Source organism: Meles meles, chromosome X (genome assembly GCF_922984935.1).
Source record: "Meles meles chromosome X, mMelMel3.1 paternal haplotype, whole genome shotgun sequence".
In the NCBI taxonomy this organism is placed as follows: Eukaryota; Metazoa; Chordata; class Mammalia; order Carnivora; family Mustelidae; genus Meles; species Meles meles.
In genome coordinates, this window is record NC_060087.1 from 91,469,461 (window position 1) to 91,481,495 (window position 12,035).

The following is a 12,035-nucleotide window of genomic DNA, read 5'->3' on the forward strand; positions in this document are numbered from 1 at the left end:
ATGCCAGCCTGCACAGAGGAAGGAAACAGGTACAATCCAAATGTTATATGGGAGGGAGAGACTCACTTACTTGCTGGCCATTATCAAAGAATAGTGGTTGACTCTTCCCTGAAATGAGTCAGTCACTCAAGAGTCCCCGCACACATAGATGAGGAGAATAGAAGGTCAGGGAGCATGGGCAGTGCCTAGTCTTGGTGAAAGACTATTGCAGGGGACTGTGGGTGGCGGGGCATGAGCCAGCAGGAGGACACAGAAAGGGCAGGGGAGGTTTAGAATAGGGGCTGGTTGAGATGGGTGGTGGCAGGAGAACAGAAACTGAGAACAAATTTGTAATTTTGCAGTAACCTTCTCACTTCCATTTCAGATTATCAAGTGCTGGGGAGGTGATTTCAATTTTACAGGTAAATAAAATGAAAACACAAACGAGTTTGGTGACTCACTGCTGGTTCAATTTTATTTCCTTTGCCCTGTTGCTTTTCATAAACAAAACCGAAAAATTAGATTTCATTTTTGGATTTGGAGAGCCCCTCTCTACCCTGGAAACAGACCACGAACTCCCTACTGCAGCCATGAAGTACCAAAATATCTTATGGCCTCATCCCTAAGACTTCAGACAATTGTCTGAAGAGTATCAGCTGCATTGATTAAACCAGTGGCTCTGTTACTGCCCACGCTGAATCATCTTTGATTTTAGTTTCAACTGAATTAGCTTTTGGTGATTTGTTTTCCTCTTCAGGCTGCTTGAGCTCAACAAGTTAAGACAGGTAGTCTGATTCTATGGATTTTTCCTCCACTGTGGCTTCCATGTGTGCTTCTTGATTAGTTTGCAGCTCCGGCTGATTGACAGGTATGATATCTATTTCTGAGCCCTATTAAATGGCTTGCCTAGCCCTGAGGCTCTCTACCTGACCTGAAAGGGCCCTGTCTAATCTGAGATAAACAGACTGCCCTGTGTGTGATTTGAGAGTTGGAACATTTCAGACTACTGTGAAGGATCCAATGAATGGAGGTACTCATTCCCCATCTCTACCTTGGTTCCTGGGACAGAGGAGCTGTCAAAGTTTGGGATGCCTGGGGCATGTTTTTCCATCAATAAGACAAGCACCCATGTTTCAGACAACATGGAAATGGCCTTGCACAGCTATAAGAGTTTTAGTCATTTTCTGCCTAAAGATAAGACAACATATAAAAATCAAAGGTAGGGAAGCATGGCAACCAAAGGGGTGAATGTAGTCATCTATTCTCTGCTCATCTTCAGCAACCTTGGATAGGAAGAGTGGAAATTGACAGCTGGAGGGGTGGGGGGATGTGGGAGCAGTAGGTTGCAACCTCATGGTTAATGACTTCCCTAGACCTCAGACCACAAGATGGGCTCATGTTTACCCTATAGAATCCCAAAGAGCCTCTGGTCTAATAGTTCTTTGACCTATGTGATACCAGAGTTCCCTCTTGTATAAAAATGGTACTTAGGGGAACAAACCAAATTTTAACAGCATGTGTTAGATGTACATGAGTTTTACCAAGATGAACTCTGTAGCAGTCACCAGCTATCGGCAAAGCACCAATGCTTCTATCGCCCTTGTATCATATCTAGCATGATACTACCTACACTGTGGTTACTTAGCCACTGAAGTACAATAACCCTTTTGGCTCCAACCTCTTCTTAGTCTCAGTTCTAGAAAACAGCTCAAGAGAAATCTGCCTGGCAATCTCTTGCTCAGTTCATACTGTTATTTTATAAAGTGTGAGATTGTATGCATTCTGCCTGGCCTTCATTTCTAATAAGATACCAATGGAAGTGGTATTCTATTTAAATTTTATGTCCTTAATCAGAGTTGGAGACAAACCATGAGTGACTCTTGCCTATAGGAAAGAAACTGAGGGTTGCTGGAGGGGAAGTAGGTGGGGGTAGGGAGTAAATCGGTGTTGGGCATTAAGGAGGGCACGTGATGTGGTAAGCACTGGGTATTATATGCAACTGATGAATCACTGAACTCTACATTTGGAACTAAAATAAATAAATAAACACATAAATACATAAATAAACTTTACTTCCTACATAACAGCATTCAGTAAAATTCCACCTTTTAATTTTGGGATTATGAGTCTCATATAAAAATTTCTCTCTAGAATATACTTCTCTACTCAGTAACTTACCTTGTAGACATCATGACTGCCTATGACAGCATCAAGGAGTGTGTACAGGTCATTGAGAAGATCTACCACCACAATAGGCTCACTCATGGCTGAGATGGTGGTGAAGCCCACAATGTCACTGAAGTACAAGTTGATCAAGTCAAAGCCCTCAGGTTCAACCATGTAGACCTTTTTGAGGGATTTGGCAACTGATCTAAAGCAGAGACAGCTATTCCTCAGAGGACAGGGGCCTCCTGACATGCCACACACACATCTGCTAGAACATGATTTCTCCCAAAATCACTGCCAAGTAAATGAGTAGGAAGAAGATGTCATCTGAATGAAAACATTAATTCTTTAATTTAGTCTATAAATACATTTTGAGTGCTTATGATGTGCCAGGTACTGTGCCAGATGCTGGAATACAGCACCGAACAGACAGCCTTGGTCCGTGTTTTTGTGGAGTTTTTTTTTTCTTTAAAGATTTTATTTATTTATTTGACAGAGAGAGAGAGAGAGATCAAAAGTAAGCAGAGAGTTAGGCGGGGGGGGGGGGGGGGGGGAAGCAGGCTCCCCGCTGAACAGAGCCTGATCCAGGGCTCGATCCCAGGACCCCAGGATCATGACCGGAGCCAAAGGCAGAGGCTTTAACCCACTGAGCCACCCAAGATCCCAGGACCCCAGGATCATGACCGGAGCCAAAGGCAGAGGCTTTAACCCACTGAGCCACCCAAGCGCCCCTTGTGGAGCTTTTCCTCAGCTGTCCCTTCACTCAGGGAATGATCCCAGGTGTTTGCTTTACATGAGACCAATTTCCCCAGTTAACTCCTAGAAGATCATGTTACAATATGATCAGGTGTCTTGGAAACTTTGGAAACAGTACCCAAAGGTAAGGCTTTGAACAAGGAAGGAAAACCTAGAAAAACAACTCTGCTACTCTCATCTAGGACCTCAAAGAACTGACTCTTTTTAATTGGTCAGCTTCCAGGCAAAGTCATGAAGTTGCACATAGAAAAACTGAAGCACCAAAAACTTAAATGACCAACATGCTCCACAGGTAGTGGGAAATTAGGAAGGTGTGCTCTACTTGCTTGGTTTCCAATTCATCTTTGATTTGAAGGTGTGGCTCAAACCTACTGGGAGAAGAGAGGGTTCAGGATAGGGGGAAGGAGCAGTTAGTTACAGGTAATTTTTTCTTTCAATTTCTAAAAGAACACACTGTTACAAGGATTCACACTCCTCAGGTGTTCACACATAAGGTGGTAGCATCTATGTTAGAAGTTTTCCCGTTTTCTGTTTTTCAGTTTCCAGCTCTTCAGTCTGTTCCCGGATCAAATCTTCCAAGTTGCTAGAATATTGCTCCAAAATCCGAAGCATGGAGTCAATGATATTGGTCTTCTTCCCTTTATTCAAAGTTTTAAACTGGAAGTAAAACAGAAAAAGGACCCAGGTGAATTTTTGTTCTTCAAACTCAGAGATGATGGAGTAGGACCCATTATTCCTTCCTCTAAAATGCCAGGGCACAAGAAGCAAACTGAGGTATAAATGGAAAAAGTCATCACTCAACCTCACTGTTACGCTGTCCGATTCACAAGGTTCCTTTTCCCTGAATAGCTCTTCCCCCACAATTCTGGCTCTTTGAAGTCTGAGCAAAGGTGTTCTGGGAAGGATTCTCCAGCTCTCAGGTGCTGTCACATTGTAGTAGCCACTTCAAAGGCAATAGGATCTTGTCTTGAGCCTAGGTCATTTGTGAGTGGGATGAGGAGAGAGAGGGCAGGGAGTACTGTTTTAACCTTCTGGGTAATCAACTTATTAAGTCATCCTGACTTCTAATGCCACTGTGTTACCAGTTTTTGGATAGTGGATGGTTCCTTGACCTCTTAAATATGACCCAAGATCTATATGGTAAGATCTACTCCCTATTTCTTACCATCTTACCATGGAGGTCCAGGAATAATGATGTGCTTTAGCACCTGCCCTTCATGTCAGTCAGGGTCATGTAGAAATTCAGCTGGTCTTGGCCCATTCTATGCCCTGATCCTTTAGAGGTGGCTGCATGCCACAGATTTTTAATGTGCCCTCCTGAGGCCCTGTCCATCTACAGAAACAGGGAGCTTGGCATAGCATTGGAATCACGAGGGGGTAACCCCTCCTTGCTGATGTGTTCAGCATGCACAAGGCTGTTTTTACAACATGAAAAGACTGGTGGTAGTTTTGCTGAGCAGACATCCAGGAATCTGTCCCAATGAAACTTCTTATGCGACTGGGCTGCACATGGTCCCTTTAGCACTCAGTCCCCCAAGGCTGATACCAGGAGTTTCCTTCTGAGCCTGATCCACATCTACATGTCTACCAAGGTCCTGCAGGTAATCTCAGTAGTCTGCTCAGATGTTTAAGGCTCCCCTATTGCCTGACCCAGGGAACCTCCCTCTCCTTCTCAGCCCATTTAAGTTTTATTAGCTGCAGGGAGTTGGCAGGCTATCCTGGTCTTTCAGACAATCTAAACTTCCACCAAAGCATTTCAGTGAAGGCAGCCTCCCCCAATGTCCATTTGAAGACTGTATGATGTACACTCCTTCCATCTATCACCAGCTTCTCTTCTGTCTTCTGAAATAACATCTCTAGCATCAACACAAGGACAAATGCTTTTTCTCTTGCCTCATGGTAGGTTTTCAGAAATGTGACCTTCATGGTCCTTTGCCTTTTCCATACTATTGAATACCTGTTTGAGTGTCCTCAAGAGACCCAGCCAGCCTAATGGAAGCATTGTTAGCTGGGGACATGGATGACTTCATATACAGGGCCCGTAAGGCTTTCAATTCACCTCTTTCTTTTTTCCGCCTCAGATACCTGCCACTCAGAAAGCATCTCAGTGTTGTACTCCAGCCAGGCTCGAAAGGCTCTCCACCAGAGCTGACACAGCATTCACAGAGAGTACCCTCAGTTTCAGTATCCTGTAGTTTCAACAAAGACCTAAGCTGCATGTTCCAACATAAGAACTGCACCCTAGGTACCCTTGGCAGAGCTTTCTCTGTCCTTTCCTCATTTCGCCCTTTCTATCCCCAACTCTAGAGAAATAATCAGACTCTTTAGAAATTCAGTATCTTAAGGAGAGAGTTTACCATTTTTTGTGCAATTTATTGCCTCAAGTATTTCCCTAGGAACTTAAAAAAATCTCCTGCTTTTGTACTCCCCATTTGCACATTTTTCTGTCATGAGTCTCCTTTCAAAGGCCCTATGACTTTCCTTGCTCCTCAAAACCACCTGGTGTTACTTCAGTGGTATACTCAGCAGAGTTTTCTGGCATCTCCATAGCAAACATGGCCCTACAAGGACCTGTGCCAAGCTGAAATCAAATATGATACCCATCTTCTAACAGTCTCAATGCCACTGCCTTGCAAGTGCCAGTGGTTCAATTCTATTTCTGAAAGGTTGGTTAGGTCAGATTGTGAATGGTCCAGAATAGAGGTTCATATACAGAAGCACATTCAAATCAGCCATTTCACACTTGGGAGGATGTGCTAGGGGCGCTCCAGTATCAAAGGCCTCCAAGTAGCCACCCCAATGCTTCCTCCTCAAGAGGAGTGATTTTTTTTTCTCTCTCTTGCAGGAGTTTCCTTTTACAATATGATGAAAAATCAAGGAGTTTGTTTTGGGTAGGCTGGCTTTAGGATGCCTTCTGGGCAGTGCTGAGATTCACAGAGTCCTTACCTGATTAAATATTTCATCAAAAGTTGGTCGCTGTTCTGAAGTTTCAGCCCAGCACTGCTTCATCAGCTGGAGACATTCTGGAGAGGCACACTCAGGAGGAACCATGGATCTGTACACAGGATGAGACTTCTTAGCTCCGTCTATGATTTCTGTCCAGAAGTAAGAAGAGAAAGTTTTATAAATCATAGAAAGAGTGCCAAGATTTGACAAAGATCATTGAGTTTTAGCAAAGAAAGAGGTTTCCCAGGGAAAAAAATCACAGGTCATCTCCTTTGCTTTCTCCTTAAGTGGATTGAATATAAATTGTCTCTGAGCGAAGGAAGTATTGGTCAATTGAGGAGGGGAAAAGAAATTAATCAGTTGGACTAGTAGTATTTAGGCACAACTTAATCTTGCTTTTAGGTTTTAGGTTTTAGGATTTAGATGTGGCCTATCTGATGTCAATTTTAACACTATACCCCCAATGGTCTGGCTCCCTCCACCCACCCCCAAATCATCTAAACTTTCCAGTCCCCACAGTAGACCCACCTAACCCTCCCTGAAGGCCCAGGCCCGGCTCAGATCCATGCTGTGAGTCCTGCCTGGCCCCTAGGAAAGAGGATTAAGAACTCCAACAAATAGTTTAAGACCTCATCTAGATCCTCCTAACTGCTTGTCCTTGAACTCCACTTTCAGTGGAACATGTACTATGTATCAGACTGTGGACTGTGTATCAGACTGTGGACTAATGACTTTGAACACATTCTTCCATTAGGTTCTCACTACAAACAGATGATGTAGGAACCCTTATTTTTATTTTACAGAAGGTTAAAATGATGAACAGAGAAAGTCACATGGCTAGCAAGTGACAGAATTTGAATTTGACTCCACGCAGTCTAAATCTACCTCATTGTCCTACTTCCAAATACCTCAGACTTCAACCAGGAGTTCCCAAACTCCCTAATCAAACCCAAACGCCATTAGTGACTTAGAGAAGTCCAGATTAGGCAGACTAATAGAGAGAAAATTTCCAGAAGTAGAAGAAAATAGTTAGCCTTCAATGTCCTCAGCAATCCACACCGGACCTCAAACTGTTCTCACTGCTTCCAGGCTAGCCTTCTGCAAGCATTCTTAAAACATGAATTTGGCCATGTCATTTTCTTGCTTAAAACCCTTTAATGACTTCTCATAACACACAGGGTAAAATCTATGCCCTATCACTTCAGCTCATTTCTTATCCCTAACCCCCTCCCCAAAGCCCCAACTCCAATAGGCACCAAACCTTGCTTGCCCCACCAGTGTGCCCTTCACACTCCTACATTGGCTGTCACACTCCAACAGTGCTGCTTCATACCATACAGTAGGCGTCCCCTTGCCTCCATGAAAGAAGGGGAGGTTGTTGCCTCTGACTTCTCAGCAATTTGTGACATCACACTTCAGCTCCTTTAACCCAGGTTGGCCTATACTAGTAATGTTTTCTCCATTGCAGTGCAGTTTTCTCCATTGCAGTGCCCATTGCTGTGTAATAGCTTCCATGTGAGCCAGTCCCTTGGAATGTGACTGCCCTTATCCACTCTCTGGTAAATGGAGTCCTTATCTTTTTACCAGAGCACCATAGAGTTGAATGGGTTCTCTCTCCACTTAGGCCCAGTATAATTCATGCCCTTGAGGAGCTTATAGTCCAATGAAGGAGCTAAACAAGGACTAAGAATATAAGTGTTCTAGCAGACATTCCACACAGGTAAGCACACAGGGGGCACATGGCCTGCAGTAAAGAGGTCAGAGAAGTCTTTCCAGAGGAGGTGACAAAAACTGGATGAGGCAAAGTAGGGAGAAGGCGAGGGCATTCCAGGGACTCTGAACAGCTCTCTTGAAGGCACAGAGGTAAGACCATGGTACTTTTAGTCATGTGGTTTAGCTAGAGTATAGGGAGTGACAGGAGATAAGCTCAGAGAGGTGGCTCGAGGCCAGACTGCAAAGAGCCTTGTATGTCCTGTGAGGAATCTGGGCTTCATTTGACAAGTGATGGGAAACAGGAAGTTTTGAGTAGAGGAGTGATATAGGACTCTGAGTGAGGCAAAAGATAGCTAAGTATTTGGGTTTCTTTGTTTTGTTTTGTTCGCATTTTTAATTTTTTTTTATTTTGAAATAAATTTAGACTTCCAGAAAAGTTATAAAACTAGTATAATAATTGCCTACTCTTCACTCAGCTTCTTCTAATGCTGTTAACTTATATAACCATAGTACAAAGGAAATTAATATTGGTACATTACTATTACTACTATTCCGGTCTTTATTTGAATTTCCTCAGTTTTATTCCCAGTATCTTTTTCTGTCCCACAATCCAATTCAAGATCCCATATTGCATTTAATTATCATGTCTCCGTCTCCTTCAACCCATGATGGTTCCTCATTCCGTCCCTGACTTTCACGAATTTGACATTTTGATGAGAATTGGCTAATTATTTTGCAGAATGTCTCTCATTTGGGGTGTGTCCAATGTTTTCTCCTGGGTAGACTGTTATGCATTTTTTCCAAAAATTCCACAAAGGTGACATTGTGCCCTTTTCAGTGCATCATGCCAGGGGGTGCATGATGTCAGTGAGCCTTGATCACTTGGATAAGATGGTATCTGCAAGATCATCATCCTCTGAGGGCGCCTGGGTGGCTCAGTGGGTTAAGCCTCTGCCTTTGGCTCAGTTCATGATCCCAGGGTCCTGGGGTCAAGCCTTGCATTGGGCTCTCTGCTCAGCAGGGAGCCTGCTTCCCCCCTCTCTCTGCCTGCCTCTCTGCCTACTTGTGATCTCTCTCAGTCAAATAAATAAAATCTTTTTTAAAAAATCATCATCCTCTGATAGTAAACTTGTTATTTTTCCACTTGTAACTACTAAGTATCTAGTGGGTTCATACTCTCAGAATATGCAAATATCCTGTTTCCCCTCAAACTTTTGCCCACTGATTTTACCATTCCTTCATGGATTGTGCCTGACAAGCAATCATTTTGATGAAAGATGGGGATGAAAGTCTATGGCATGTCACAGGGAAAGTATGAAAGGACCATGCCATCCAGGAGCATCATGAGGGGTACTGAAATACCTGGAAGGGACTGTCTCAAAGGAGGGAAGGTTGCTTAAAAAGTGGGGGGTCCAACATAGGTCCTGTAAGTCCTTGGCTAACATCATAGTTTGGAAAGGACCAGCTTCCTGAGTTGGGAAACTTCTTCCAAATGCCTAAATCTGTTTGGCTCCAGTCCCACCTGCTCCTAACACGCTATTTGCAGGCTAGCAGGCAGTTAGCACAAATATATAACTGTGTTCGCTCTTCTGGCAAATTACAACAGCCTGGGTTAGGCTGATGATCTGGGTCATGGCAGGCTCTTGGTGACCTTTTCTCACCTCCTGCTTACCTTTGACAGGCAGATCCATCATGCAGAATGGGGTGCCCCCGACCAGCACTTCTTGCATGATGATGGCAAAGCTATAGAAATCTCCTGCAAAAGAACCTAACGTGCTGCCCTTTGGTGCTCTCAACAGTTCAGGGCTGTCCATAGCAACTCTGAAATGAAAGCATTGTTTTAAGAATGCAGGGAGAATTAACTGACAGCGTTTGCAATGCCCTCAAGGGTTCCAATGGTGCTGTTTCATTGACTGCTTTATATTTTTATTAGACTGACTGGCATGCTAGTCCCCCCTACCCAGGGGTCCAAATCTATGAATCTAAGAAATTGTGCACAGAGAAAGCATACTACTCTCCCCACTCCAGAACCATGCAGGCAGACCCAGCGGAGGTGTGGAACAGGGCAGTGAAGCTTGAAGTAGAAAAACTATCTGGCACTTGCTTTCTTGTTCTCTTGAGCCTGCAAGTAGCAATTGGCAGGCTTCCAGGGAAAGGCAAGTACACAGCCACTCTGGTTGCCATGAATTTGCCATTTGTTGAGATCTGTATGTGTCTGGTAATTTGATTGTGCTGGGGCTTAGGGATTCACAAGTTGCTTTCTCCAGGTCTTCTCTAAGAGGATTTGAAGATCTCCTTCAAATATATATAGGCCTCCTCTATACCTCACAGAACAAAAAGATGCAACAATCACTTCAAGTCAGTTCTACAAATATTTATTGAGGGTATAGCACATACTGGGTATTACGCTAGGTGCAGGAATGGTGCCAGAGTTGAATTAGACCTTGCCTCTGCCCTTATATGGTTCACAAAGCAATGGGCAGCATAGACATGTGATCCCCTAACTGCAATATGTGGCAAGACTACTTAAGTTAATGTATAAAGAAATACACACTGCGACACCTGGTTGGCTCAGTCAATTGAACGTCTGATTCTTGGTTTCAGCTCAGGTTGTGATCTCAGAGTCATGTGATAGAGCTCCCCACCCTCTACCACTGTCAGACTCCGTGCTCTGCAAGGAGTCTGCTTGAGATTCTCTCCCTCTCCCTCTGCATCTCTTCCCACTCATGTCTCTCTCTCTCCCCGTCTTTCTTTTAAATAAATAAATAAATAAAACACATTTGTAATATAAATGCAGTAGTCAAAAGTTTTACACGGAATCATACAAAATTGCCATTTCTGGGGGTAAAAATGGTTGATATTGACAATTCCATGAGGCTCAAACTAAAAAAAAAAAAAGAGCGAGAGAGAGAGAGAGAAAACTGAGCTGATCAAATTAATCCAGGAAGGCTTCCTGGAAAAGTTAGATCTTAAAGGAGCTTTTTAAAAAAGTCAAGGATGCAGTTTCCTAGAGCTGAGAGGGTAAGGGCTTTGCAGGGAGAAAGAACAGTATGTGCAAAAGAACAAGAAGTAGAAAGAAGCAAATTGCAGATGGGGGTGGTGGTAAGCAGATTAGCTCGGCTGAAGAGAAGGGCTCTGTTAAGGAATAATGAGAAATGAGAAATGGGGTTGATGAAGTGGGGGAGGGACGGTGGCTAGAAGAATGAGGGCAGAAGGTGAGAGGCCCTGAGAGCCAAATGAAGGCATTTGGAATGAATACAAAAGGCAGTAGGGGTTTGGGAGCTGGAGAGAGATTTGATAAAAGCTGTGTTGGGAAGATTAATCTGGCAACCTGCACAAGCTGGATTGAAGGGGAGAGGCTGAAGTCAGGGAGACCAGCTAGGAAGTTATTGCAGTAGTAGCCAGAGGCGAGGTGAAAGGGGCCTGAATAGGGGTGGGGGATGGCAGCAGGAGGACAGGGAACAAGATACACAGGAAGGCTATAACGGAGAAGTTAGTGACAGGGCTGGGGATGGACTCAATGTGCTCCATAGAGGGGAAAGATTTGGAGTAAGCAAGGGTTGAAGTCCAGAAAGGAAGGCTGGAGAAGTGTCTGCTGAGGGCAGGGGTGATGGGAGGAAAGTGCTAGCTAATTTTTCATCTTGTTAACTTGGGTATTGGGAAGGGAGCCCAGGGGACAAGCTCCTGTGAAGCAGGAAGGAGGATGGAAAGGTCAGAGATTATTCTGGTGTGTTAGTGAAACCCAGGAAAGAAAATTCACCTTGGAAATTCCAAATTTGAGCCAATCCTGATCAAAATGGTAGAACAGGGATTTCTAGCCTCACCCCCAATCATGTACTCATCTTTTCTCTTTGTCCTCCAGGTATCCCCAGCCTTTGTCACATGCCCCCCCACTCTCCTGCCCCCATGGAAGTCTCTGATATACTCACTAGAGTGGTTTTGCCTTTTTGCCTTCTTGTCTAGTAGGACTTATATTTGCAAAGAAGACCCAAAGATACTGAAAGTTACTTTGGTCAAAGCAGTGCATTTCTGACTGTGGGATTCCGGAATACCTTCCTGATATGGTTTGGAGGGGAGGGCAGGGGGGTTATCTCAGAGCAAGAAAAATGCAGCTGTTTCTTCTGCTATTCTCTCTCCTACACATTTAAAAGCACAAAAAGGGAAAAGAGGACAAAACTCTCCAGTAAAAAGCTGGGTGATTAAATACAATCATTACCAAACAGTATTTTCAAAGAGCACTTACATGTATGTTGTTAATAGCCAAAATGAGGCTTTATTTGCACCATACTTATGTAATTGAAAGCGGACAGTAATGAATACACTTAGGACCCATCCCCATTTCCCCATCTCCACTCTCAAGTAAGATCTACTACCTACCATTAGACTTGAACTCTCAAGGAAACTAGAAAAATTACTTTGGCTTGTTTTGCATCCGCTGATGCCACTACCGACTCTGAGCCTTGCCGTGGTGATAA

General features: G+C 43.9%; 1 protein-coding gene across 1 annotated transcript in view; it reads right to left on the minus strand.

Annotated features, from left to right (window-relative positions):
* The window catches only part of GUCY2F (guanylate cyclase 2F, retinal), a 166,381-nt gene that overhangs the window by 72,401 nt on the left and 81,945 nt on the right, over positions 1-12,035 (minus strand). The window contains 5 exon segments of the mRNA XM_045994808.1: positions 2,134-2,350; positions 3,389-3,558; positions 5,848-5,996; positions 9,233-9,367; positions 9,370-9,381. Coding sequence (XP_045850764.1) covers positions 2,134-2,350; positions 3,389-3,558; positions 5,848-5,996; positions 9,233-9,367; positions 9,370-9,381 — 683 coding nt within the window.